This window comes from Electrona antarctica, assembly GCF_951216825.1.
Source record: "Electrona antarctica genome assembly, chromosome: 1".
In the NCBI taxonomy this organism is placed as follows: domain Eukaryota; kingdom Metazoa; phylum Chordata; class Actinopteri; order Myctophiformes; family Myctophidae; genus Electrona; species Electrona antarctica.
Genome location: NC_136806.1, coordinates 11,427,931 through 11,455,883, shown reverse-complemented (window position 1 = coordinate 11,455,883; position 27,953 = coordinate 11,427,931). Strand labels below are relative to the sequence as shown.

At 42.0% G+C, this 27,953-nt stretch overlaps 1 protein-coding gene across 1 annotated transcript in view; it reads right to left on the bottom strand.

Annotated features, from left to right (window-relative positions):
* The window catches only part of LOC306913548 (vasoactive intestinal polypeptide receptor 1-like), a gene marked incomplete at both ends in the record, with an annotated part of 65,283 nt that extends 40,414 nt beyond the window's left edge, over positions 1-24,869 (bottom strand). Inside the window, 2 exons of the mRNA XM_079490277.1 lie at positions 23,773-23,881; positions 24,864-24,869. Of these exons, the coding sequence (XP_079346403.1) occupies positions 23,773-23,881; positions 24,864-24,869 (115 nt within the window). The remainder of the gene's footprint in view (positions 1-23,772; positions 23,882-24,863) is intronic.
* Between the last annotated feature and the right edge of the window lie 3,084 nt (positions 24,870-27,953).

Here is a 27,953-nt window from a genome sequence, read left to right as displayed (position 1 = left end):
TGTAGTCCCTCCTCCTACCACTAGGACCCAGAGCTTCAAAGTTGGAAAGTCTGCCTGCCCCCTTGGTCTAAAGCCCTAACCACACCAAAGGGTCAAGACTGTTTTAGCGTTGTCCCTGCGGTGTGATATGTCTTGTTGCACGTTGACCCTAGTGATTCAACGCATGGAATTCAATGGCCCAAAACACACCAAAGGGTCAAGACGGTTTTAGTGTTAACTCCTTGCAACCGTTTGGACCCAAGGAGTTGCATGGTGACCCTTTGGTGTGTTTAGGGCTTTAACCATGCAGCCATGTAAGTCACGATTCTTTCGCTTCGGCGACAGTAATTTCACTTCCGTGTTTCCTAATCGCAGAAGTTTCTACATGGGTGCTACACCTGAATGCTGCGTCTGCGTGCAGCACTTAACATCAGCAAGAGTACACATGTTACCAACAATTAAGAACCTGTATGATGGAATGCCAAGGGTGAGCCAGAAAATAGCAGCCAGGAGAATAAATGAATGCCACAGACGAATAACAGTCTAAGTCCACACTATTGATCCATAATGTATAAATGATAGATAAGGGTTCAGGACAACGAGGCCTTTTCGTGGAGGGGTCAGAATGAAATTTGGACTTAGACTGTTTTTCGTCTGTGGTACTCGAGACTAGCAGGATCGACACTGCCAAAGACACAAAGAGCTGCCAGCCAGCAAAGTAGTGCTGTGGGAACCAACACACGGGCACCGGTCAAGAGGACGTCCCACACTAATGTGGATGTACTCAAGAACGACGCAGGAGCGCAAAACACCAACGAGATGGCCCGATATATGAGAACCGAGATGAGGTTAGAGAGAGATAAGTAACCTACTGGTGATTAACATTCGAAGCGGGTGCTCGCCACTGGCTTTCTATCCCAAGAAGCCGGAAGCACCCTACATTGATGATCTGGATGATCATTTCCATGCAATCAAATGTTTAATTGACCAATTTAAATACATTTTCATTTTAATGAATAAAATTCCATTTTGTCCAACTTGTATGGTAGAGTATGTTAATACAATATAACTTATACAATTCCTGTGGTTGTATTTAGTCTCCCTGCTCTTCTAATAGAGACATTTACTGTAGAATAGATTGTGTCAAAGGTCATGAAAATGGTAAATGGCACATTCATATAGCGCCTTTATCCAAGGCGCTTTACATAGATTGTGCATCACATTCACCCATTCACACATTCACACACCGATGGTGGCGGAAACCATGCAAGGCACCAACCAGCACATCAGGAGCAATTAGGGGTTCAGTGTCTTGCTCAAGGACACTTCAACACTAACTCTGGGGGAGCCCGGGTTCGAACTGGGAACCTTGCGGTTACCATCCGGCCACTCTACTCCTGAGCCACCGCCGCCCACATGTCTCACCTAAACACAGGATCTGACACAAATTTTGACCTGATGGTCAAGCTTCAATTATCTCTTGAGCAAGCAGGCCTGCAGGCTCTACTAGCTCAATAGTAAAAAAAATCTCAGCATGTGCACAGGAAACCAAACCGGGTTCAAATCCGGGGTAGAAGAGGACTGTTGCATATAGTGCAGCATTTTAATTAAACCTTTTACAGTTCAGTTATGCATGAAATGGACAACTTGGACTCTGGCTGAGACTCTGTGAACTTTGTGGAAGGGATGACGACTAGCACATTCTAGCCATTCTGTAAAAGTTTCACTTTCACAGCAGGAGACCACGCACTCAAAAGATGATTATTTGAATAATGGTGGTTCACCCAGAAAACCATACATCGTGATAGAGTGCACAGACAGCCAAATGCAGTTTTCTGTCAAAGCTGCAATAATAATAATACATTTTATTTATAACTCACTTTACATTTGAAACTAATCTCAAAGCGCTACAATGCAGAAATATAAAAAAGGAAAATAATGGCTTCACTGTGTCCGACTGAGACTGTACGTATAATTGCACTGATGTCTGAACTACAATTACAGTGGTGAACATGTGATGTGTCAAGTCGTGTGTGCGCTGGTATTCTTCAAAGAACTTCATTCGGGTTGTCAAACAGTAGGTGTCCTTCCTTCCCAGACACCAGGGGACTACAATCTCAATGGAAGTGTAAGGAGACCTGCAGATGTGATAGCTTGTATTACACAAACACTGTATTTACTCTACCATACAGATTGGTTATATAATTGCTTTAAACACTGTGACAGATTTCACTCTGCCCGCTTTTAATGTGCTGTGATTAAGGGCTTGGATGAATTAACTTCAGTCATGTCCTCGATGTCTATTGAGGATGGAGTCAATTTTCATAGCAAGCATGCCAAGACTGATGTGGGACCAAAAGTGATAACAGACAATAGACTTAAAGTACACTTTAAAAAAAAAATGCCCTTGCCCTGACATCAATTTAAAATAGTCTTTGCAAGGATGTCACTTTGCCAAATTTTATGCCAGCCTCTGTTTTCTTTCTTGTGTCTACCCAGCCGTACACTGACATTTCCATTGGCCTGTGGCAAAAGAGAGCATTGGTATGTTGAAAATATGTTGAGGGCCTGGCTAATGAGCTGGAAATTATACTTATACTTAATTATAAGTGTCACTCAAAGACCAAGTGCCATGATTTTTGTACATTTTCTGTTTTTCACGTGTCTAAGGCATTCTCTAGTCTAGCCCACTTGATGTGATTAAAATGCACAAGTATATCTTGCTTCTGTATTTTTGCTTTCCCATTATAATAAGCTCTTAGTAACAGACTGGACCCCCTGCGTATCAGACTCCCATCGCATTGACTTAACCAGATACACCACAGCATAGCCTACTTATACTGGGAAAACCTTTGCAGGAATTGACAAGCTCACAACGCGTTTCAGCAAAGATATACGTATAAAACACAAAAGTAACTAGTATTGAGCCCTGAGGCATACAACACATCGACTTTGAGTGTTACATATTCCTCACGTTTCTCAAAAGAACTCCTGATGTGAATGCACTTCAACAATCAGGACAGTAGTCAAGAGAATTTGGAACTTCATGAGAAGTTATGTCAGCCACTGTAAAAAAATATTTTATTAATTCTTTCAGCTAATGTTTTAACCCAATTTGTGCCCAAGATGTCTCCAGACGTCCTGGGAATTATCTCATGGTGTGCCCAAGATGTCTGTACACGTCTTAGGAAAGAAAATTAAAATGGGATCGGATGGGCACCCCACGTCGCTATTTTGAAAGAATACAAGGGAAAGCAGATTTGGGGCAGTGTCGCTATTTCCAATTTGTGCCCAAGATGTCTCCAGACATCCTGGGAATTATCTCATGGTGTGCCCAAGATGTCTGTACACGTCTTAGGAAAAAAAATGAAAATGGGATCGGATGGGCACCCCACGTCGCTATTTTGAAAGAATACAAGGGAAAGCAGATTTGGGGCAGTGTCGCTATTTCCAATTTGTGCCCAAGATGTCTCCAGACGTCCTGGGAATTATCTCGTGGTGTGCCCAAGATGTCTGTACACGTCTTAGGAAAAATAAATAAAATGGGATCGGATCGGATGGGCACCCCACGTCGCTATTTTGAAAGAATACAAGGGAAATCAGATTTGGGGCAGTGTCGCTATTTCCACTAGATGGGTCCAGAGAGAAGTAGCCTACATTGGTGTAATCTGAGTTCCCAGAAGTTTTTCTGTTTTTCTTTTTTCTTTTTTTTCGCCTCTAACATTGGTGAGAATGTTTGGAAGGGCAGAGGGGGTGGGTATGCAAGTGGGTGTTGACATGTCGAGAGAACAGACAGGTTTTTAACACTGGGATATACTGTTTTTTGGATACGAGGAACAGACATTCTCAATTATCATCATCAAGGATGATAATGTGGCACAATTAAAGGACTTTCATATTTTGGATTTCCTGGGGACACCAAAACTATGACATGTTTATCATGCATTAGTCTGGCACATGGTTCATTCATACAGTAGAATTTATGTCTGGATTCATTATGATTGTTTTACAAACAAAAATAAGCATACAGTAGGCAGCAATGAGTGCAACAAACATACTTAGTAGAGATATAGTATTTTTTGTAAGTACAAGAATAGTTTTTGTTGAAAGTCTCTCTTTTTCTTTCTTTCTTTCTTTGGCACATTCATGTTTTATAGTAATGTGTCCAAACCTCTCTTTGAATTAAATTAACAAATATAATGTATCACACACTCAGATGGGGTCTCCCTTGGGTGTACACAGTGACATATATATCATGCTGGTGTTTCCTTGAAGCATCCACTTTAGTTGGTGACATTCATCTTATGACAGTGACAATGACGTATGGCTGCAATCTGTCTAGTGGAATTATCCAATCTCTCTGCCTGCCTTAATTCATTTGTACAAAGCCACCGTATCAAATGCATTATAAAAGCCCTCTGCCATGTAATCACCCCTCCAGTGTAACATGCGCTGGAATAATAGTCAAGGGATATGGGATTATTGAAGGCAGGATATTGCATCTCGTTCTGGATTAATCAATTTATTGGTGTCGGTCTTTTCCAGGTTGACACACTGTCACGGGTGACTGTTGCTCCAGGGGGGTCGCTTTATTTGTGGCTCAGAGATTGCCCTGGTTTGTGCTATTTGCCTGTTGTCTCAGGAGACAACGGCAATCCATCTCCCAGGGGTCCAGTGCATTGTGAAACAGGGATAGGTTCTCGGCTGATCTCTCTAGATCGTCCCAGACGAGCCCTCCATCGTCGCTTCCAGTCATCCCGGTTCTCCATACATCTGACCAGTTTGTTGGTACTTTGCGCTCCTGCATCGTTCTTGAGTACATCCACGGATGTTAGTATGGGACGTCCTCGTGATCGATGCCCGTGTGTTGGTTCCACAGCATTGATATCTTTGGCAGTGTCCTGCTAGTCTCATTCTCCTGGCTGCTATTTTCTGGTTCACCGCCTCACCCTTGGTATTCCCTCTTGTTGGTAACATGTACACTATTGCACGCAACATTCTGGTGTAGCAACCGTAAAGAGACTTCTGCAGGGTTGGCTTCAGGGTCCAGCATTCACTACCGTACAGAAGAACAGACTCCACCGTTGCGTAGAAGAAGCTGAGTTTTATTTGACAGGGGAGGTTGGAGTTCCATACACTGGTCATGCCATTCAGGGCCCTCCATGCAAGTGTCTTCCTCACTTTCAGGTCTTGCTCGGTTGAGTTGATCCATGAGCCCAGGTACTTGAAGTCCTTGACTTCCTTCAGCACAGTGCCTCCTGTTGTTGTCAGAGGTGGATGTTCCGGTGAGATGTTATACTGTAGGACAGGTGATAACCTCAGTTTTCTTGGCACACTCAATTTCAATTCAATTCAAAGGGCTTTATTGGCATGAGAAAACATACGTTTACATTGCCAAAGCAGAAAGCACAATACAACTACATCAATACAATCAAAACAAAATTTGAACGTCAGAATCTTCAATAGATCAATTTCTATATTGTACCAAGATCACTGGATGCAGGTATAGTGCAGGAATATACACAATGATTAGTCTTTAGGGTGGTTGTGTTCCGTTTGATATCCTTCTCCTATCACAGCAACTCACAAATCTTGCTGCTGTGTTTGCACATTGTTGTACTTCGCCCAGCAGATATGGGAGTTTTTTGTCATTGGTCATGTTTTCAAAATCTCCGTGTGTGGTTGTAATCTGTGGGAAGTATGTGTCTCTGATGTCTTGGTACAATGGACAGATGGTTAGGAAGTGTAGCTCGGTTTCCACTTTATTTTGTGTGCAGTGGGTGCATAGTCTGTCTTCTCTCGGGATACAGGTCTGCCTATGACGGCCTTTCTCGATCGCAAGACTGTGCTCACTGAGTCTGTACCTAGTTAGAATTTGTCTTTGTTTTGGGTCGGTCACGGTGCTCAGGTATTCTGCCACTGCGTATTCTCTGTTTAGGGCCAGATAGCATTCTAGTTTACTCTGCTTTTGTGTTGCTTCTTTCCAATGTGTCAGGTAGTTTTCCTTTTGCTGTTTTATAATTTGGTTTAGTCCAATGGGTTTTCTATCTCGTGGCTCTGTTTGCGTTTGTGCCCGGAGTTCCAGGGCCAGCTGGCTGAGGGGGCATCTCTCTAGAGTTTCGCTGTGTGTGAGTGCCTTTTTATGGAGTGCATCTAGGTCGCTTTCTTTTAGGTGGTTGTAGAACTTAAGTGCTCTCTTTTTTATTTTGATTATGAGTGGGTATCGTCCTAATTCTGCCCTGCATGCATTATTTGGTGTTTTTCGCTGGGTACGGAGAATGGATTTGCACACTCATGTTCAGGAGTTCCTGTGCTTGTTCCACGTTATCGGCTGATGTTGTCTGCATAGTCCACGTCTGTCAGGACTACTTTGGGGTGTCGTCTCAACCTCCTTGGTGTTATAGTGAAGCCAAGATCCTGCTCTCGTCCACTAATGGCCTTCCTGAGTGCATAGTCCAGGACTATGATGAAGAGGAAGGGGGCTAGGGTGTTCCCTTGCATTACCCCGGCCCGGATGTCAAACTCTTCGCTGTTGCCATTTGGGGTCAAGCTATCGCGGCTCTGCCGCACGCCCCAAGGGGGGCCCTCAAATTTGCTCCAGCCCGTGGGCCCTCAGCAAGGTAAATCCGGCTCTGCTCCCAACCTACTTGAGTTGAAGCAATTTTGTTAAGGTGACCGTTTGTTATGCTAAGTTAATGTCTTTGAGTCACGGTGGGAATGTGAATGAACACTTTGAGGAACCCCAGCGCATGTACGTACAACAATGGAAACAAGCCCCAATTTTTGTGTTATCCTTTTAGCATAACCTTTGGCTGTAATACTTGTACTTCAATCAATCAATTCCACATAACTGTGATGTCTGTCCAGCATCCGAATCCTGTTAATGACCTATAGTAGGGCTACCTACATCTGAAATGTGCATTATTTTCTTGTCTCCTTCCACTACTACGCTATTATGATAAAGCACACACAATTAACAATTAAGTCAAGTCAAAGCAGTCATAATTCATAGTCTCCAGACTCGACCACTTACTTTCCTTCCATCTGTCTGACTGCCACAGTGTATTCTCTTCCCATCCATTAGACCATTATTCACAGATGCAGCTGGAGCTAAGGAATACAGCCACAGGGGATCAACTCATTTAACATTAACAGTGATTATGGAGGGCGGTGGGGGGGGGGGATTACTTTTGGAGATTGTGCAGTGGTTGCTTTTAGAGCATTGCTGCTGCAGGGTGAAATGGATGATGATGATGATGATGATGCTCGTTTATTATAAATGAAGCAACAGAATTGTCCTCACAGGGTGAGTTGAGGTGATACAGTATGTTCTACTGTCTATATAGGCTCTACAAAAAGAAAAAGGTAATGAACAAGAATGTGACTTGTTTTGCAACAAAGAACTAACACTAGGTCCAACTCTGCAGGACTACATACGCAGAGGCGTATCTACAATAAGACGTCCAAATCCATTTCTGGCCTGTCCAAATCCATTTCTGGCCTGGCCAAAATCCATACAATGAGAAAAAAAGAAGACAAAAACAAGACCTGAGAACTATTAATGGACAGCTGATTGGCCGTTGCGGTAGAGCGCGACCCTCAATCACCCATTGGAATGTAAATGCATGCCTTTCAGCCTTTGTATCCTACTTGTCTGGCAGGTATATCTCTTTGAAAACCTTTAGTGCTACGATTGTGCGCGGGGAGACGACAATTAACACATGATCTTGCCTGCCCAAAACGTAATTCCTGGATACGCCACTGTACATACGGACACAGCCGGTAGCCGCATTTATGGACATGGGGAAAGAAATTGGCAGAAGTCTGCTGCATGGCAGAGATGTCAACAGATGTCACCTGCGTAATGAGTATAGCAGATCTGACTTTTGCGGCAAGACGTCACTGTGCCATGCGGCTCGTACGTCTTCTTGTCGCCTTCGCAGTGCAGGTCAAAGCCATCGAGGGCAATTAAAATCGAATTAGACTGTGAATGTTAAAGTTCATCACTCTTGCTGAGATAGAGGAGCAGCTTTAGTTTGGAAGTCAGGAGGGAGAGATTGCAGGGGCACGTTGAGACGACGCAGGGATGAGCAATGGTGGTGACACAGCCCATTAAGATGACAAATAGCATGCTCCAGTGGGACACGATATAACAACATTAGCACCTAATAGAATGGAAAGGGTGCAAAGGGGGAGTAGACGGCTTGACAGTTGACACCTGTTCTTCCTCCTTGCCCTGACACATTTTTAATCATTATGATTATGCCACTCACCCAGCATGTGTAGAAATGTGGGTGTTGTGCAATTGTGCTTTTTTTTAATTCAACTTATGAAGATAAAATTAAACATTTTCTTCCTGAAATAAAAAAAAGTAAATAACTACCATCATTCATGTCTTCATTATTTCGTATTTTCTTGCCCTCAGCCTGTATTGAATGCAGCTGCAAGGCTTCTTGCAGCTGCATTCTATTTTCTATATTCTATTTTCTTTCTCAAATGTAACCCTGCTACTGTTATACTGCCTCCATCTTATTGTATTTTAGCACGTTTTTATTTTATAATCTATTTTTGTAAACCCTGATTTAGGTCTACTGTAGTGTTGTGTGTGTCTGTGAAACATGTGAACATCTATACTATTTAGGCTACATCCACACGTACGCAGGTTGTTTTCCTCCTTCGTTTTCTAAACAATTCTGATCTACTGCACAAGCATTTAAAAAAATAAAAATGCTAAAAATGCAATCGCGAGACGTATCCATTGACAGCCTGTCAACATCACGTTAAGAGCATGGACTGCAGTTTGACGTCTGCTAGGGATGAGGGGAGTCTGGAGCTCTCTGGTGGAGCTGTTGCCCCCGCGACCCGACTACGGATAAGCAGCTGAAGATGGATGGATGGATGGACTTGAATCCACAACATTCCTATTCTGGGGGGGGGGGACGTTCGCCAAAAATATAGCAGATCTACAAGCTGCCAACGTGTTGCAACTTGCAATGCAAGCGCTTGTACTGTAGTCTGGCAGCCAACAGGCTTCTTTTGTTTAAAGTGGGAAATTTGGTATATAGTCATTTTTATTGGCCTAAAATATTGTCTATATACATACATTCATGAATCCACTTGCTGACCCGCTGTTAGTATTGGGCAATTGTTTTTTCATTGACATCCTGGCAAAATTGTCAAAAATGTCAAACTTTCCTTATGCTTTAAGTAGCATGTGACATGTCAAACTAGGGGGTTTTCATGATTCTGAATCCATTCCAAGCATTAGTTTTGCAAAAAAAAACACTCCTTGGGCTAAAAACGGCCATAGACGTCATGACAAATGTGATGAGGTCAGCACATTTTGGGCAAGTGGCTATGGCTGCTTTTAGCCCAGAGTGTATTTTGTGCAAAACTAATGCTTGGAATGGATTCAGAATCATGAAAAACTCCTAGTTTGAGTAGTTACATGTAGTGGAGCAGATTAAGTCAATATATCATAAGAATCGTTCACTTGATGGTACAAGCACCAAAATTGGCACACAAGTGCTTCGGAACCTACTCTCTCAGAAAAGTACGTTGTCCACTTAAAAAAAACAAAATGGACACCATTTTTCAAGATGGCCGCCATTCGAGGTCGTTTTAAACCGTGTTTGAGCTATATTGAGCTATAAAATCCTATTTTGATGGCCTATACATCGAAATATATGTTTCTGAGTATGATAAATCCAATTCTGCATTTAGAACATCAAAACTATTTAATATTATGATGATACAATGGGAATTAAACGATAAAGTGGGGCATATTAAGTCCATATTCCATAATAATCCTTCACTTGGTGGTACAAGCACCAGATTTGGTACAAATGATGTCCAGGATGTACTTTCTAAGAAAAGTACGTTATCCAGCTGAAAATCCAAGATGGCCACCAGTTTTCAAGATGGCCACCTCGTCAAATAAATACATATAACTTTAATGAACAGAAATGTGTGATCCACACATTGATCCAAACATCAAAATGAATGTATTCTGACTGGAAGAACTCAATGGTGTCAATTATTTAATTCCAATATGGCCGCCAGTTTTCAAGATGGCGGCTATTACGCAACTCAAAATTAGCGTTTTTGGAAGCTGTCTGATCACCGATATTGTTGAAGGGCAACATCATTCATTGAAATGCTGTGATCAAGCTCTATTGGTTTGTAATTTTGTATATAAGAGTTATGTCAAAGCACAACCAGGACACACTGGTGACATCACTGCTGTGAGACTCAGCATGGGGTTCAGTGTATGCTTGTAGCGTACTAGAGGTAGTTGTGGTTTACTAACTGTTGTAGTGGTGTACTCACTGTAGTTTGTAGTATACTTTAGTGTCCTAAATGCTATCTAATGTGTCAGCATGGGAGAGCTGAGACAAGGGTAACAGGGATTCAGTTACCTGGATGGTGTACAGATCGCACAGGACTTGCACTGGATGAATGGTCGGGCTAGGTGTAGGGCACCAGATGCTTGAACCTAGATGCATCCCATATTTCAATGTGCTTTGTACGGTTGGGTGGTAAAAGGATATAGCCCTCAGCCTTTAACCGTATAACACAAGATGTTCGCTACTAAAACTGATTGGAGGAAGTGTGTCAAACAGATACGAAAGAGGAGTTGAAGTCTCCCCGTATTTCCACCCCATTCGACCGTTATCTCTGTATTGGATAGGCGAAATCCTCCGTTATCAGCACCTTTATACGGCCAATATGGCCATACTGGCATACTCACTGTTTCAGTATGTCATTATCACCTATTGTGACGGGTGATAATGGTATTTTTGTGTCACTGATGTCAATGACGGAGGCATGCTGTGTCTGGTGGCCTTGAGCCACGTGAGACAACGTGCTGAGCGTTGCGACGGCCACCAGACCCGACACACCACCGTCCGAGTTACGTCCCGATAGGCAGAGGATAGTATAGTAGCCCCTAGTTTCCATGCGCCGACAATAGAGTTGGAAATGACACGTTCAGCCAAGGGTGAGTATGCCAGTATGGCCATATTGGCCGTATTCCAAGGTGCTGATAACGGTTGATTTTGCCTATCCGATACAGTGATAACGGTCGTGCCCATCATGCTAGACTCATCCAGATTGGATGATGGAGGTGGCAGTGAAGATACATTGAAGCAAAACAGTACAAAGTTAGTTAGTACCAAAAAGTACCAAAATTGTCGGCCAAATGTTTAGCAACGGAAACTCCAGTTTTCCACTAAGAGAGCAGCTGAAATTCAGAATGATCCTGGTGATGGACATGCAAAAATTCGAAGAGTGCAGTGGATGTGATCTCCCCCCATCGAAGCCCTGTATGACGATCGTTGTGTCAGCAAAGCTCGTGGACTTATGAGGGACCCAAGCCATCCCAACCGCAGAGATGCTTGCGGATGCTGCCACATGGAAAACGTTTTCAGTCTCAAAGCCACTGGAAATAGACTGCAAATAAGCTTCTTTCCCCAAACAATCAGATACATGAACGAACTGATAAGAACCGGGGAGAAAGTTTACCTAACTTTGCTACAACAGGGAAAACATGCACATGTATATGTTACTATTTTTCTAGCACTCTTTATTCTATCCCTTCGTTTGCTGTGCTTGCTGTGTTTTTTGTTGTTTGCCATCTATGCCGCTGCATTGTCTGTAAGGAAGCCAAACTAAAATAAGTTTTACTCTTATGTACCTGTCCTGTACACAAGATGTGTACAGGACAGTAACAATAAAGTAACAATAAAGTCCAACCTTGAACCTTGATCTAGGTTCAAGCATCTGGTGCCCTACACCTAGCACGTAACTGAATTCCGTTACCCTTGTCTCAGCTCTCCCACGGTGGCACATCTTGTCAATTCAGGTGCGGCTATCTAACTACAATACTACAACTAACTAAACTTCTAGTGGAGATATATACAGGGGCTAATTAGCATTAGGACACTAAAGAATACAACAAACTACAGTGAGTACACTACAACAGTTAGTAAACTACAGCACTGAACCCCATGCTGAGTCTAACAGCAGTGATGTCACCAGTGTGTTCCTGGTTGTGCTTTGACATCACTCTTTTATAATAAAAATAATACAAACCAATAGAGCTTGACCACAGCATTTCAATGCATGATCAATGAATGATGTTGCCCTTCAACAATATCTATGATCAGACAGCTTCCGAAAACGCAAATTTTGTCACGTAATAGCTGCATCTTGCAAACTGGCGGCCATATTGGAATTCAATTCCAACACTATTGAGTTCTTACAATCAGAATACATTCATGTTGATGTTTGGATCATTAACACAATTTTACTTCGAAAACCTTTTTGTTGTTTTGTTTTTTTGTATTTGACGAGGCGGCCATCTTGAAAACTGGCAGCCATCTTGGATTTTCAGCTGGATAACGTGCTTTTCATAGAAAGTACATCCTGGACATCATGTGTGCCAAATGTGGTGCTAGTACCACCAAGTGAAAGATTCTTATGGAATATTGACTTAATCTGCCCCAGCTTTTTGTTTAATTCCCATTGTATCATCATAATATTCAATAATTTTGATTTGCTAAATGCAGAATTGGATTTATCATACTCAGAAACATACATTTCGATGTATAGGCCATCACAATAGGATTATTCAATCAAACTATAGTTCAAACACTGTTTAAAACCATTTTGAAAGGTGGCCATCTTGAAAAATGGTGGCCATTTAGTTTTTTCAAGTGGACAACGTACTTTTCTGAGAGAGTAGGTTCTGAAGCACTTGTGTGCCAAATTTGGTGCTTGTACCATCAAGTGAACGATCGTTTCAGTAATCTGCTCCACTATGCTACTTAAAGCTAAAGGAAAGTTTGACATTTTTGCCTGCCATAGGATGTTAATGGTAGGGTCACAAGAAACCCCTATAAAAACAATTGCCCAATAACGACAGCCGGTCAGCAAGTGGATTCATGAATATATGTATATAGACAATATTTTAGGCCAATAAAAAAGTAAGTAAGTCAATTGTATTTATAAAGCACCTTTCAAGACAAAGTCACAAGGTGCTAAACAGAGTTCACAGAACAATCAACAAGTTAAAACAAACAGGAAAACATTGCACAATAAAGTAAAAAATACAATAAAGAATTTAACGAAACCAATAAACAGGGCAAAATCACAAAAACATAGGCATGTAAAATTGAGGCAAAATCACAAAACAGAGGCAAAAATGAGTCAGGTAAGAACTACATGGGAAAAATAAATACGGAATAAATGTCTTTAGCATTCTCCTAAAGCAGTCTACTGACTCTGCATTTTTTAACATGAGGGGCAGGGCATTCCAAAGTGTAGGAGCAACCAGGTCACCCTTTGTTTTGAGTTTAGTCCCAGGTATTTTAGTACCTAAGCGGTCTAACATTAGACTTAGGGGGCAGTAGATCACAAATATACGAAGGGGCCAACCCGTGTAAGGCTTTGTATGTCGTTAAAATACATTTAAAATCAATTCTGGCCTTAATTGGTAGCCAGTGCAATGTGGCTAATACAGGAGTTATGTGGGCCCTACGGTTGGTATTTGTGAGAATTCTAGCTGCTGTGTTTTGAACCAGTTGAAGTCGGGATAAAGATGAATGGCTTAGCATGGTGTAGAGACCGTTACAATAGTCCAGACGGGAGGATATGAATGCAATGAATTGGAAGTCAGGAGGGAGAGATTGCAGGGGCACGTTGAGACGACGCAGGGATGAGCAATGGTGGTGACACAGTCCATTAAGATGACAAATAGCATGCCCCAGTGGGACACGATATAACAACATTAGAACCTAATAGAATGGAAAGGGTGCAAAGGGGAAGTAGACGGCTTGACAGTTGACACCTGCAGCCACACTTCTACCCGACAAGTACGAGGAAAACCAATCCAGGGCCAACCCAGTTAAACCAACCCACTGATGGAGTCGATCGAGAAGAATGGCATGATCAATGGTGTTGAATGCTGCGCTTAAGTCAAGGAGCAGCAGCACTGAACACTCACCAACATCTGCCCTATAAGAATGTCACTAGAGACTACTTTTTCTAATAATTTTGAAATGAAGGTGAGTTTGGAGATTGGTCTATAGTTGCTGAAAACTAGGGGGTCAAGGCTAGGTTTTTTTAAGAGTGGCTGAATAATAGCGTGTTTAAAGTGATCAGGGACACAACCAAAGGATAGGGAGCTGATGATTGCCAGAATGTGAGGGCCTATACTGTTAAAACGTATTTAAAAAGTGTAGTAGGAATGGTGTCAATAGGGCTAGAGGAGGGGTGCATATGTGACACAATTGGTGAAAGATCATCTAAGGAGATGATGTTAAACTGGGAAAATGTTATCCACTTTGTGTATAAACAAGCCCAAATTGAATAAATCAATTAATTACCAGCTGCATTTTTATTATCTGTGGGTCTGCTGCTGACGTTATGCCACTTTTTAGCTGCGCTCCGCTGTTATGCTCAAATTAGTGACCCTAAATAATTCTGAGGCAACATGGCTGGAGACGAGGCAGCCAATCAGAACTGCTCGACTAGCCATGCCGTGCAGACGATGGGATGTTATGGGTTGTTGCCAGTGGTGGAAACTGTCGTGACAGAAATAAGCTAAGCAAATAAGCCTCCAAAAACCAAACCAGGCAAGCAACTGTGAATGAATCCACGTTAGGCTGGAAATATGCAGACTTGGCAACACTCAGCAGAAAGACTAGCCTGCCACTTCTACGAAGCAGCAGGTAAAAATGCTAAGAAATGTTCACAGTCAGCGTCAGAAACAACAGGAACTGGGGGGGAGCTGGGTTTACTAAAGTGTTAATGACAGAGAAAAGGGCTTTTGGCTTATTTTAATTGAGTTTGATTAATTTGGAGAAATATGTGGATCTGGCCTCATCGGTTTTTTGATTAAAGGCAGATCAAAGTTCCTTCATGTGTGTGAAGTGGACTTTTTCCCTAGATTTTTTCCACCGCCGCTCTACCTTTCAGCATTCCATTTTTAGGCTGCGGATGTCGTCATTCATCCATGGGGAGGGGTTGACGGCACTGGTACATTTATTTTTGAGTGGTGCAAACCACTCCAACAACCAGCTTTGTCTGTATGTTTGTGTACCTGTATACCTACGTGTCCGTGCAAAGGTGAGCATGGTTACTATGGTTAGTGTGTGACGTCACTGACATAGCTGATCAGACTATATAAGACCTTGCACCACTCAGTTCACACGGGTGTGATTTTTTATTTTGAGGGGGGCAACTACATCTAGGGTAGATAAACAAAGAGAGTTAAAATGGGAAACAAGGTAATTTGTGTCAGTGGGAACAATTTCATCCTTAGTAAGGGCTGAGAAAACAGAAGAGAACTTTTCTGCAGAGGTGTAGTTTAGATGGTGGATAGAGCGTTTGATGGGTTGGGTTTCAGCGGTAAAATCAATGTTAAAAATAATGTATTTGTGGTCAGAGAGAAAAAATCACACCCGTGTGAAGTAAGTGGTGCAACTCCGTGTGGGGGTCCCCGGGTGGGGGGGTTCCAGACCCACAGGAACCCACCCAGGGTGCCGGCCCGATTCCAGCGAGCCGCCCCGCGTCCAAAACGGTTGAGAAATGACAGAGTTACCGTGTGGGGGTCCCTCTACTGTACCCTCCACTGTACTGCACTGGCACACCCGAAATCACCATATATGTATACAGTTAATATGTGCGTGTGTTTGTGTGTGTGTTAGGTTGCGCACAGGTGGTGAAAAACAACCATGCTGTTTTCGTGCTCAGACGCACCCAGCCACCCACCCACACAGACCCAGAGTGAAAACGAGATCCAAATGTGTGACCTTGATCATGTGTAGGACCGGATACGTGTGAGATTTAATGATTGTGTAATGTTAATAAATTGAATTCAACGGCAGAGTTATCAGAGGGATTTTCTATGTGTAGGTTAAAATCGCCGGTCAAGACCAGGTTATCAGCCATCATAACAACAGAGGATAAAAATTCAGAGAATTCAATTAAAAACTCATTTTTGGAACCTGCTGGTGGGCGATAGCACAATAGGATAAAAAGAGGTTTAGCAGCTCCAATCCTAAGCAGGAGTGCTTCAAAAGTGTTAAAATTATCAATGTCCACAGAGCGGCAGGTGAACTGTTTGGAAAACACAGCAGCAAGACCACCTCCACGGCTGGACATCCTAGGAGAATTTACCATAATGCAGGCAGCGGGACACCATTTGTTCACTGTAACGTTTTCTTTTTCTTTCAACCATGTCTCTGTCAAGAACAAAAAATCAAGATGTTGAGATTTTAAAAAGTCCCTTATAACAAAGGGCTTGTTACAGGCTGACCTGACATTAATTAAGGCCATTTTAAATGAGACAAACTTGATGGGGGGGGGGGGGGGGGGGGGCTATAGGGAGGCAAGAAATGTGACTGAGGGGGTGAAAATGAGTGTAGGGTGTCTAGTCATAATAAGAACAGGAATAGACAGAGGGCAGGAAATGGAGTCAGCATGACCCAAAGGGAGATGCTTATGGTCAGTGGAGTGTAAGTTTGCTATGGTAGGATCATGCTGGGGTGCATATCTCTTACAGCTGAACGCAATGAAATTAATGTATTGAGTGATTAACAGTTTTGTGCCTTGAGGACTAGGGTGTAGGCCATCTTGCTTATAGAGGTGTCCAGAAGCTATCAAAATTTCTGATGAAACCTATTCCTTTATTCATACAGAAGGCTTTTTGCCATTCATGTAAGCTCAAGAGCCTACTGAAGTGTTCGGGACTCTTTGAGGGGGCGGGAATTGGGCCAGAAAAAACAGACTATATACCAAATTTCCCACCCGTCCACCTCGACTGTAACCTGACTCCGCCAGATGGGGCAGCAGAGAGTACACTGGGTTCCCCCCTCCTGCTCCCATCTGGGAACTCTCAGGCAGACTTGATGCCCGGCCACAAAACGGCCTGGCCAATCAGCAGCAGCTAGAGGCGGGATAGCTGCTGCTGATTGGCCAGGCCGTTTTGTGGCGGAGTCAGGTTACCTCGACTGCCGGACTAGTAGATCTGCTACTGTATTTTTGGTGGCTTGATTTGTGTAGTGTGAACTAAGAGCAAATGCACTCAGTCTTTACAGGTCCATTTAATCAATTATAGAGGGTAGCCCTTAGGCTTAGAGTATATATTAATAGAGACGGCTAAATGGACATAGTGGTCGAATTTGGTATTGCAGCTCGAGCCAGCGCTGGGCCGTTGACTATCATTGCGCACGTTCATGTTATTGGGGCAATGACACGTGAACGCTGTTTCATACGTGAACGCGCGCAATGATAGTCAACGGACAGTGCGATCACGATTTGACCCAATCCATCCCAGAATACACTCTGTTCCTACCCGGAAGGAGGAGTGAAATCGCCTCATGTGCTTTTGAGCAACAAAGTGGATGGGAGGATAAATCCGGTGACGTCTCTATTAATATATACTCTAAGGGGTAGCCGATCAACCAGGAGTAGGAGCAGTTTTGGTATATTTTGATGGCAATACTTGCATACTTTTACTATAAATGTTGAATTCTGGACATTTACTTATAACAGAGTATTTCTACATTGCAAGTAGGCTATTGATACTACTCGCATGACTGAAGTAAAATGTGACAGAAGTAGCATGTGCTTAAATTCATATTTAGAAAATGTTTCAGATGTAAAAACATTTCTGAGATGATGGAATGATGATGGTCATGGAATGGAAGGGGAATCTTCTGAATGCTTCATCTAAAAGAAATAGGTCATAACTAGAAAAAGTGCCCTTCTGGGCACAGGTCTCCACCAGGAGGATAGGACTGTGTGAGATGTTTGGCAAAATGTTTAGGATTAATATAAACATGTTTTTGAGGCATTTTGTTCCAAAAATGTGTTTTGCAAAATCAACCTGTTGGTGGCACTATAACAGGCCAATGTGAAAAGGGTGGGATATATTCTTCAGCCTAGTAAGAAAATGTGTGAAAGATTTCACGTAAATTGCATGCTGCGTTCATGATTTGAGGCTTTTGTTCAAAACGGGGCAATCTTGCAAACTGTGAAAGCTAATTATAGCCAATTAGAATGGAATATGAAATATCGGACAGATCCGACTTGAGCACATGACCATAGAGATAGTGTGTAACGATTTGTGAGATTTTTGGACAGAATCTGGAGGAGTAATATCAAAAAATGTGTTTTACAAAAGTCGGCCTCCTGGTGGCGCTATAAAAGGCAGATGCGGAAAATGCAGGTCAACGGTTTGTCCTTGGCCTCAAGGGAGTGTGCATGCAACGTTTCACGCAGATCGGTGCAGTTTTAGGTAAAAAATGTGAAAAGCTGCCTCATGGTGGCGCTATAACAGGCCATTCTGGAAAATGTGGGGCAGAGGTTCATCGTTGGCATCCAGGGGAGTGTGTGTGCAAAGTTTGGCATCGACCGGGTTAACGGTGCCGGAGATTAGCTGGTAACAGACGGACGGAAGGACGGACGGACACACGGACACACACACGGACGGAGTGCAAAACATACTCTCTCCCCATGCCTTCGGCCTGGTGGAGACAATGACCTCAGTCATGCGAGTGTTAAGTAGAAAATGTGAGTACTTTTACCACCAGCTTTTGGTGCACTGACAGGGACATGCTGTGCCTTTGTCCTCCCCCACTGAATCTGGTTTGAGCTCAGCACACCTGGATTTAACCAAGATTGCTTTTTGTTTATATAGCTGACTGAATCCGTCACTCAGCACAATGTACACCAAACTGCGCACACACGTCGCACACACACGCACATACATACGCACACACAGTCACACAGTCACACACACACACACACACACACACACACACACACACACACACACACACACACACACACACACACACACACACACACACGCATGCACGCAGACAGACAGACAGACAGACAGACAGACAGACAGACAGACAGACAGACAGACACACACACACAATTCCAACCATAGTGGGTTCATTTCAAGCCAAAATGAAAGATGGGCTTTGTCAGTAAAAACTCAAGTAGATCTATAGCTAAAAAGTGCACCCAACGCCATGAGTGGGCAATTGTAGTTTCTACTCCCTATGGTATTGTATGTATAGTATTGTACTCCCTAGTAGCATAGTATTGTATGTTCCCTATATAGAAAATAGCAAATGCAACTAAACATATTGGCTGAGATCAACAGTGTCATAGAGATAATGCAAAATCTTCTTAGAAGTCCCCACATAGAATATTTGAAGCTTGTTATCTGACCCAGTCTTTACTGTTTATTATTAATATTTGAAGCTTGTTATCTGACCCAGTCTTTACTGTTTATTATTAATATTTGAAGCTTGTTATCTGACCCAGTCTTTACAGTTTATTATTAATATTTGAAGCTTGTTATCTGACCCAGTCTTTACAGTTTATTATTAATATTTGAAGCTTGTTATCTGACCCAGTCTTTACAGTTTATTATTAATATTTGAAGCTTGTTATCTGACCCAGTCTTTACTGTTTATTATTAATATTTGAAGCTTGTTATCTGACCCAGTCTTTACAGTTTATTATTAATATTTGAAGCTTGTTATCTGACCCAGTCTTTACAGTTTATTATTAATATTTGAAGCTTGTTATCTGACCCAGTCTTTACAGTTTATTATTAATATTTGAAGCTTGTTATCTGACCCAGTCTTTACAGTTTATTATTAATATTTGAAGCTTGTTATCTGACCCAGTCTTTACAGTTTATTATTAATATTTGAAGCTTGTTATCTGACCCAGTCTTTACAGTTTATTATTAATATTTGAAGCTTGTTATCTGACCCAGTCTTTACAGTTTATTATTAATATTTGAAGCTTGTTATCTGACCCAGTCTTTACAGTTTATTATTAATATTTGAAGCTTGTTATCTGACCCAGTCTTTACAGTTTATTATTAATATTTGAAGCTTGTTATCTGACCCAGTCTTTACAGTTTATTATTAATATTTGAAGCTTGTTATCTGACCCAGTCTTTACAGTTTATTATTAATATTTGAAGCTTGTTATCTGACCCAGTCTTTACAGTTTATTATTAATATTTGAAGCTTGTTATCTGACCCAGTCTTTACAGTTTATTATTAATATTTGAAGCTTGTTATCTGACCCAGTCTTTACAGTTTATTATTAATATTTGAAGCTTGTTATCTGACCCAGTCTTTACAGTTTATTATTAATATTTGAAGCTTGTTATCTGACCCAGTCTTTACAGTTTATTATTAATATTTGAAGCTTGTTATCTGACCCAGTCTTTACAGTTTATTATTAATATTTGAAGCTTGTTATCTGACCCAGTCTTTACAGTTTATTATTAATATTTGAAGCTTGTTATCTGACCCAGTCTTTACAGTTTATTATTAATATTTGAAGCTTGTTATCTGACCCAGTCTTTACAGTTTATTATTAATATTTGAAGCTTGTTATCTGACCCAGTCTTTACAGTTTATTTTTCTGCTGGTTTGCAGTGGTGGGGAAAGTACTCACATTTCAAAAAAATCTAATCAAATCAAATGGCCAAAATGTAGGGTTGCAGTGGTTAATGTATGTATTGTAGTAATAATCAAAATCTACAAAGTAACTAGTAACTAAAGTTTTCAAATAATTGTAGTGGAGTAAAAGTACAGTGCAAACGTATTAAACATTGTACATCTACATTTTACTAATCAGTACAGGCCTACTTGAAGTACTTGAAGGCCTACTTTGCACCATGCACGGCTGGTTTGGCACGTCGGAGACAGACAATTCAATGTTCAATTCAAAGGGCTTTATTGGCACAAAACATACATTGCCAAAGCAAAAAGTCAGAGATGGACACATTGATGCAGCACCTCGGCCAGTACTGAATGGAGCAGAGAAGAGAGACACACAGAACGCCTCATCACTTAATAATAATAACAAAAGTGCTTTGTGTGGTTATAAATAGATCCATAATCCATTTCATTTTTTCCACCATGGTAGAAATCAACAGACATGACATGGGAATTGCAAACAGCAGTCAGTACTCACAATAGCAAACGGCAATCAGTACTCAGCCCATTGCTGTTTGCTATTGTGATTGGATGTGGTATCGAGGGGAGTGAGAGTCAAAGTCCGACGACGTTACCACAGTGAAATTTGTTCTCCGCATTTCACCCATCTCTTGGAGCAGCCGTGGCACGCTCTGGAATCATTTGATTTGTTGATTTGACCCCCCCAATCCAACCCATTGATGCTGAGTGCCAAGGCATTGGGTCCCATTTTTACAGTCTTTGGTATGACCCGGCCGGGGATCGAACCCCCGACCTCCCAGTTTCATGTCGGACACTCTCTAACCATGTCTGGTCCGGTTAGGGCTGGACTACCATGGGAGCTGCTTTATGCGGATGACCTGCTACTGATGGCTCACACCAGAGACACCCGCTTTGAATGTAATCAACCAGTATGTTACTTATCAAGACCTGCAGGCAATGGAGCCCGTAGGCTGGCTGCGATTAGGAAACACGGAAGCGAAAACATCGAGAAACTGACTTACGTGGCCGCGTTAAGACTGATATTGGACCTTGCGGTGACCACAAGTGTGATTAGTGGAAGAGGTTCAGGGAACTCATGGCATTTATTCTAACATCCAAGGCCCCACCTTGAAGATGAAAGGGCAAGTGTACATACTCAGCCTGCATCAGAAGTGGAATGACGTATGAAAGTGAGACATGGGGCTCTATCTCGAGCCACCCCTTACCCTTATTCCTAAACTTTGCCTTTTTTTACATTTTAAAGTAGTTCACTACATTGACACGTTGTGAGCTTGTAGATCAGCTATTTTAAAAAGGTTTTTCAAGATAGTAAAATAGGTAATAAGTGTAGGGATAAGGGATGGTGCAAGATATAGCCTGTGTGGGGACTGATGATGCAGCATGAAGAGAAGCTGAACAGAGCAGAGATGAGGATGATCATGGATGTGCGGCGTGTGTCACTGAGGGACAGAGAGAGAGAGAGAGAGAGAGAGAGAGAGAGAGAGAGAGAGAGAGAGAGAGAGAGAGAGAGAGAGAGAGAGAGAGAGAGAGAGAGAGAGAGAGAGAGAGAGAGAGAGAGAGAGAAAAGACAGACACATTTATCTGATCTGTTACTTAATGAGCCTATTATATTGTTAGTTTTAGGAGTCATCAGTCTCGGTGATTGGAATTATAATGAATTCTATTATTTTGCATCTTGTAGACCTACAGTATGTTTCGAGTTCTCCGAGGCCTCTCAGATTGAATAACTACTGCATGGCTTCACCACTGATGTGAAATAAATGTATTATTGATTTTGAAACAGAAGTTCTGTGTTCTTATTTAGCCTTCCAGGGGCTATTGCATTTGAGTTTGAAACCTGCCAAATCAGGACCTGATATCTGCCCTAAATATTCCTATATTTCTGCCCGTGATGTACAATCACACGGAAAACGTAAAGTAAGAAATTAATGTTCATGTCTTCAATGTCTTGTCAAAACACCACTATATTGCCATCTGCAGGATGAGGATAGCGCAGAAATAAGCATGGCAGGATGATAACCTATACTGTATTGTACTTATAATGATTGCCCCTCTTCATTTTTAACCTAAGCTTTTAATCTCAGTCACATCATCGTTGTCATGGGACCCTGACGAAGGCTGAGTGCCGAAACGCGTTGGTCCTTTTTGTAATGTTCTTTGCCATGCCTTAAACCCAATACAAAAGGCTTGTTTTCGCCTCACTGGAACAGAGTGCCTTGGATCCTCTTCTTTTATGATAACATCATCGTTGTACTTGGCTTCACCTCACTGGAACAGAGTGCCTTGGATCCTCTTCTTTTATGATAACATCATCGTTGTACTTGGCTTCACCTATAAATAGTATCCTATGACCTCATTTATTCACCCCCAAACATTCTGTCTTCATCTTCTGTTGTCTAATTGTCATCTCCAGTTGTCTCTGTTTGTAGTTTATGTATTGTAGCCTATTCTCTTTCAAGTACAGGCTTGTGTGTGTGTGTGTGTGTGTGTGTGTGTGTGTGTGTGTGTGTGTGTGTGTGTGTGTGTGTGTGTGTGTGTGTGTGTGTGTGTGTGTGTGTGTGTGTGTGTGTGTGTGTGTGTGTGTGTGTGTGTGTGTGTGTGTGTGTGTGTGTGTGTGTGTGTGTGTGTGTGTGTGTGGAGGAGGCGTTGTTTCCTTTATCCATGATTTATGTCTGCTGTCCTGTGTCCGACATGTCAGCTGTACTGTATGTAACGATGCTTTGCCGTCCATGCACGGAACTGGCTGCTCTCCTAATGTCAAACTGTTTATGTCCTTTGTACAAGGTATTCCTGTACTTCTCATTATGTGGACATAAATAAACATTGTGTGTGTGTGTGTGTGTGTGTGTGTGTGTGTGTGTTTGGAGGAGGCGTTGTTTCCTTTATCAATGATTTTATCGATGATTTATGTCTGCTGCCCTGTGTCCGACATGTCAGCTGTACTGTATGTAACGATGCTTTGCCGTCCATGCACGTGTGCGTGCATGCGCACGGCACACAAACACATGCACCACAGAAAGGATGTAGGCAATCATTAGTTCATGACAGTCAGTGGGTTGCAATAATGTATGTGACTCTGTTGGTGTGAGTGAGTGCGCGCATGTATGTGTGCGCACATGGCGTGCGTGTGTTTGTGTAAATAAAGTAAACTGTAAATGTGGAGATTGTGGACCTTTACAATACCCTGCAAGTCAAACACATTGACACAAAGCAGCACGGTCAGCCAGTGAGATTACATACTGTCACCGGCGGTGAGATTACGTACCGGTGTCACCGGTGAGATTACGTGCCTCCCTCCTCCGGGTCTGATCACAGATCTGCCGAGCTCTCCGGAGATGACCGATGATGGCACAGTCTGGATGGATGGCCTCGGTCTGTAAACGGAGACGGTTCAACCCATTTAGACCATGAGGACGATTCTAAAAATGTCTTCTAAATCCTGACAAGTTTTCTGAAAACCCCATGGTTCTGTCAGTGGTTCTCAAACATTTTCATATCAAGGACCGCCAAAAATATATGTATTTGGCCGCCGACCCCCATCTGAAAATATTTTGTTTCAGGAAGGAACCCCTCAGAAGCAAAGATTTGAGTTAAAAACGTTCACTCTGAAAGAATATATAGTCAAAGATTTGCACCACATTTTCACGATTTTTCAAAAATAGCAGATCTACAAGCTCGTAGTGCGGCACCGAGTGCAGCGCTACAAGCTTGTAGATCTGATATTTTTCAATAGCTAAAGCATAACATAATGCATAACATAACACCAACAGGGGTTCCCGCTCAGAATGGGTTGAGACCTGAGGCCATCTCCTAAAATCCTAACAGTGAAAAACATATATTGCGATGTGTATTTGGCCACAGGGAGACCCCCAGGGACCCCCCCCAACCCCCAGTCCCGGAAGCAAATTTTAAGTAAAATTGTTTGTTTTAATTAATAACATTAAAAGATTTGCACAGATTTGCACTATTTTTGAATCGCCAAAGTCTAAATGATGATGCTTGCGCCCTTTATTTGTGAGTTTGCCTGTTTTTAATGAATGACGTGGTAATGTCACCAGAAGAATGCATGGATGTTGAGTGAAAACTAATTTTATGTTGAACATTCTTGGGTTCCAAAACGTTATTATTCAAAGAATAAAATGTGACATAGTCTGACTGAATTCTAGACATTTACCTGACAAGCCTGATATATGCTGCTAAATGAAGATAAATGAATGAGAAATTATACACACAAAGATTTATGTTCTCTGTTGCTATTCTATTGCTGCAGCTCATATGTACTGTATATCTGCTATTTTAACTGCCTCAATCATGAATTATAACCATGGACATGTGTGTATGTATATATTATTGTACCAGCATCTCAATCATTTGAACCACTTTATCCTTTCTACTATAAAAACAGCAGATCTACAAGCTCGCAGCACATCACTTCATGCACATCACTTCATTTTTACATAAATCTTCTCTTCTGGTGGATTATTGGAGACTTTATTTATTTATATTTATTTGTCTCAAAGGTCAAATCAGCCTTCATTATTATTATTATTATTTTATCTATTTTTTTATTTTTATTTTGTATATATTTTTTATATATTTTCTTTTTTTCTTTTTTTCCTTTTTTTCCGGGGGGGGGGGGGGGGGGGGTGTAAACCATTAGTGTCTTTGTGTTTCTTTTGAACAGTGAGTTACTGCACTTATTTGCTTTGTAGATATAGTGTCAAACTCATTTAGCACTATTTTGGTGTTTATTTATAGCCATGGCAAAGCCGAGTTCAAACACATCAGATGCAATTAGAAGATTTGCGGCATGCAACTACACAGACATTCTTGTTAAGCTATTTCCCAACTATAGCTTTGATAGATTATGTTGTTGAGCAATTAAGTTGCCTATATGTTTTAGAGTCAGTAGCATAAGGGCCACTCAAGTGGCACTTATGTTGGAGGAATACAGATTGCTAGAGAACAATATTCAATAATATTTGTTTGTAATTATTATTATCATTATTATTATTATTACTATTGATGCATGCATGCTGATAGGATCTGATAGTCTCAAGGTACACTGCATGCCATTACATCTGACAGGGAAACATTATATATGGAAAGTGTTAAAGCAGCTATACTCACCAGTTCCCAAAACATTATGTAAAATATGAAGAGTATGATTTTTTTGTTTCTTCTTGACGGTCCCGCACAATACATATCCAAATCTTCTTTTTATTTTTTTCTTCTTCTTTTCTTTCTTTCCTTTTATCCACCTTTCTTTTCTTTTCTTTTTTTAGACTCCTCTTCAGATGATCAAATGCCAAATCTTGATTGCTGGTTGCTTTGTTGCGCCCACCTTCTGAACACCGGCTTCTTTTCCAGGACTGCTGCTAAATCCAATTCAGTCACAGTTGAAGTCACAAGTGTACGGTATCGCTGGGCTGCCCAGAAATAGGTGAATTCATTGCAAGCTGCAAACTCGAGTCGACCCGCCCCTCCTCCCCCTCCTCCTCCTCCACCCCCCCCCCCCCACACACACACACACACACACACAGACACACACTCCTTCTCCCCCTCCTCCTCCTCCTCTCTCACTGTCATCCAGAGTGACAGTCAGGGGGGACAACGACGAACTAATCCAACTGTAACCAACAGTACTGCAGTCTGTAGCCTATGGTCTAGAATGTGATTGAGGTGCGATTAGTGATTTCTTAAATCCAGCCAGTATAGTTCAGGGATATGAGGTAGTAGTAGGCCTATAGCCTATCTATCCTTTATTTGAATGAAGTCCAAGCAGCTGCACGCACTGTAGCTTAAAGGGAGCTGTCCGTGGTGCTAATTGCGCTGCGATATAGACATGCAAGTTACGTCCAGTCCATGCAGTCAGTACTGTGCGCGACCCAGCAGGAGGACAGCTTGCATGGGGTCTCGTGTGAATGCTCTCTCTCTCTCTCTCTCTCTTGGGGATAATGCTCTAGGCCACACATATGGCTATAATTAAGAAGCTTGATTAATTAAGAATTAAGGAACTTGAGAAAGCTCGGAGGGGCGAAACGTTGTTGTATTTAGGTTGAAATAAAAAGGACGGGGAGCAGAACTATATCGTGTGCGGACATTGCACTTTTTTCTTCATTCAGTCATTTTTTGGGTCCAGCACCGTATTCTGAAACTGGGATGTGCATATCGTCTTCCTTCCTTACAATTAAGAAGCCAAATAGTACACTTAAAATGACTTCAAAGGGTTTTGATGAAGTATAACAAAAACAGAAAAAAGAGGGCACATGGGCTTCTTTGATTAGTTTGACTGTCTTACAAATCCAAATAAATAGTAAAATAATAATGAGTCATGCATGCTTTACAGTTTAAACCTGATGCTGTTAGTGATGTCTGTTACTGATATAGCCGAAATTCATGTCAGTCATCATTAAGTCTATTACTTTTTAAACGCATCTTTTTGTAGGCTACCTTACACTTACTTTTTATTATGCGTGCCATGGGAACTGCTGTTGCTATGACACCTGAATTTTCCCGTGACATGAGGAACTGCTGGCACTTTATTTTGGCAATGTGGCAGTATATAGGCTATAGCTGTATGGGAATCAATATTGTGCACTTGGTGACACAGTTTTGATTTTGGCATGGTGTTAATTGGTATGGGCATAAGGTTTTCAAAAACCATCGCAAACAAGTTGGGCTCGTCCACTAGTGGTCCATTTGCAATGAATCCAACATTAGACACGTCAGTATGGTTGAAACCCCAAATAATTGAAAGAAGAGTTTTTCCAATGGATTCTGCTATATTCATGCATCCATCCATCTTCAACCGCTTATCCGTAGTCGGGTCGCGGGGGCAACAGCGATGCGATACAAAAATCCTCCACAGTCTACTGTGAAGTTGTGAACCCGTAGCACTAATGCGAGGTCCATGCGATGCGAGGTCCATGGTCCAAGTTGTACGGCAGTTGCTTTAGCCAAGCGTTGTTGTTTGGCGTGTGACGTAAGATAGCCGAGGGATGTTTTTTTTGTGCTTTGGCATGGCTTTGTAGTTTTCGAGGGTGGTAGGAAGAAGTGACTGGCCGTCTCTGTGTTGTTGCGGACGGGGATGGAATGTTGTGTGTGTGTGTGTGTGTGTGTGTGTGTGTGTGTGTGTGTGTGTGTGTGTGTGTGTGTGTGTGTGTGTGTGTGTGTGTGTGTGTCACAGCGTGGGGCTGGAGGTGCCGTCACAGTGGTGAGGACGGCAAAGGGAATGTTGCACGGAAAACTGTGTGCCAATATTAATCTGTTGCCGTCCCAACATGCATTTCAGTGGTGACACTGGTGACACATGACTTCCGGGGAGATGAGTTGTTTTTGACGCAAATTAATTTAATTAAGATGATTGTTAGAATGTTGGGCAGATTGAGGTTGGAGGACAGGGCTGTGCGGCGCTAGGTTCCGTGAGGCTGTCCGTGCGTTGTG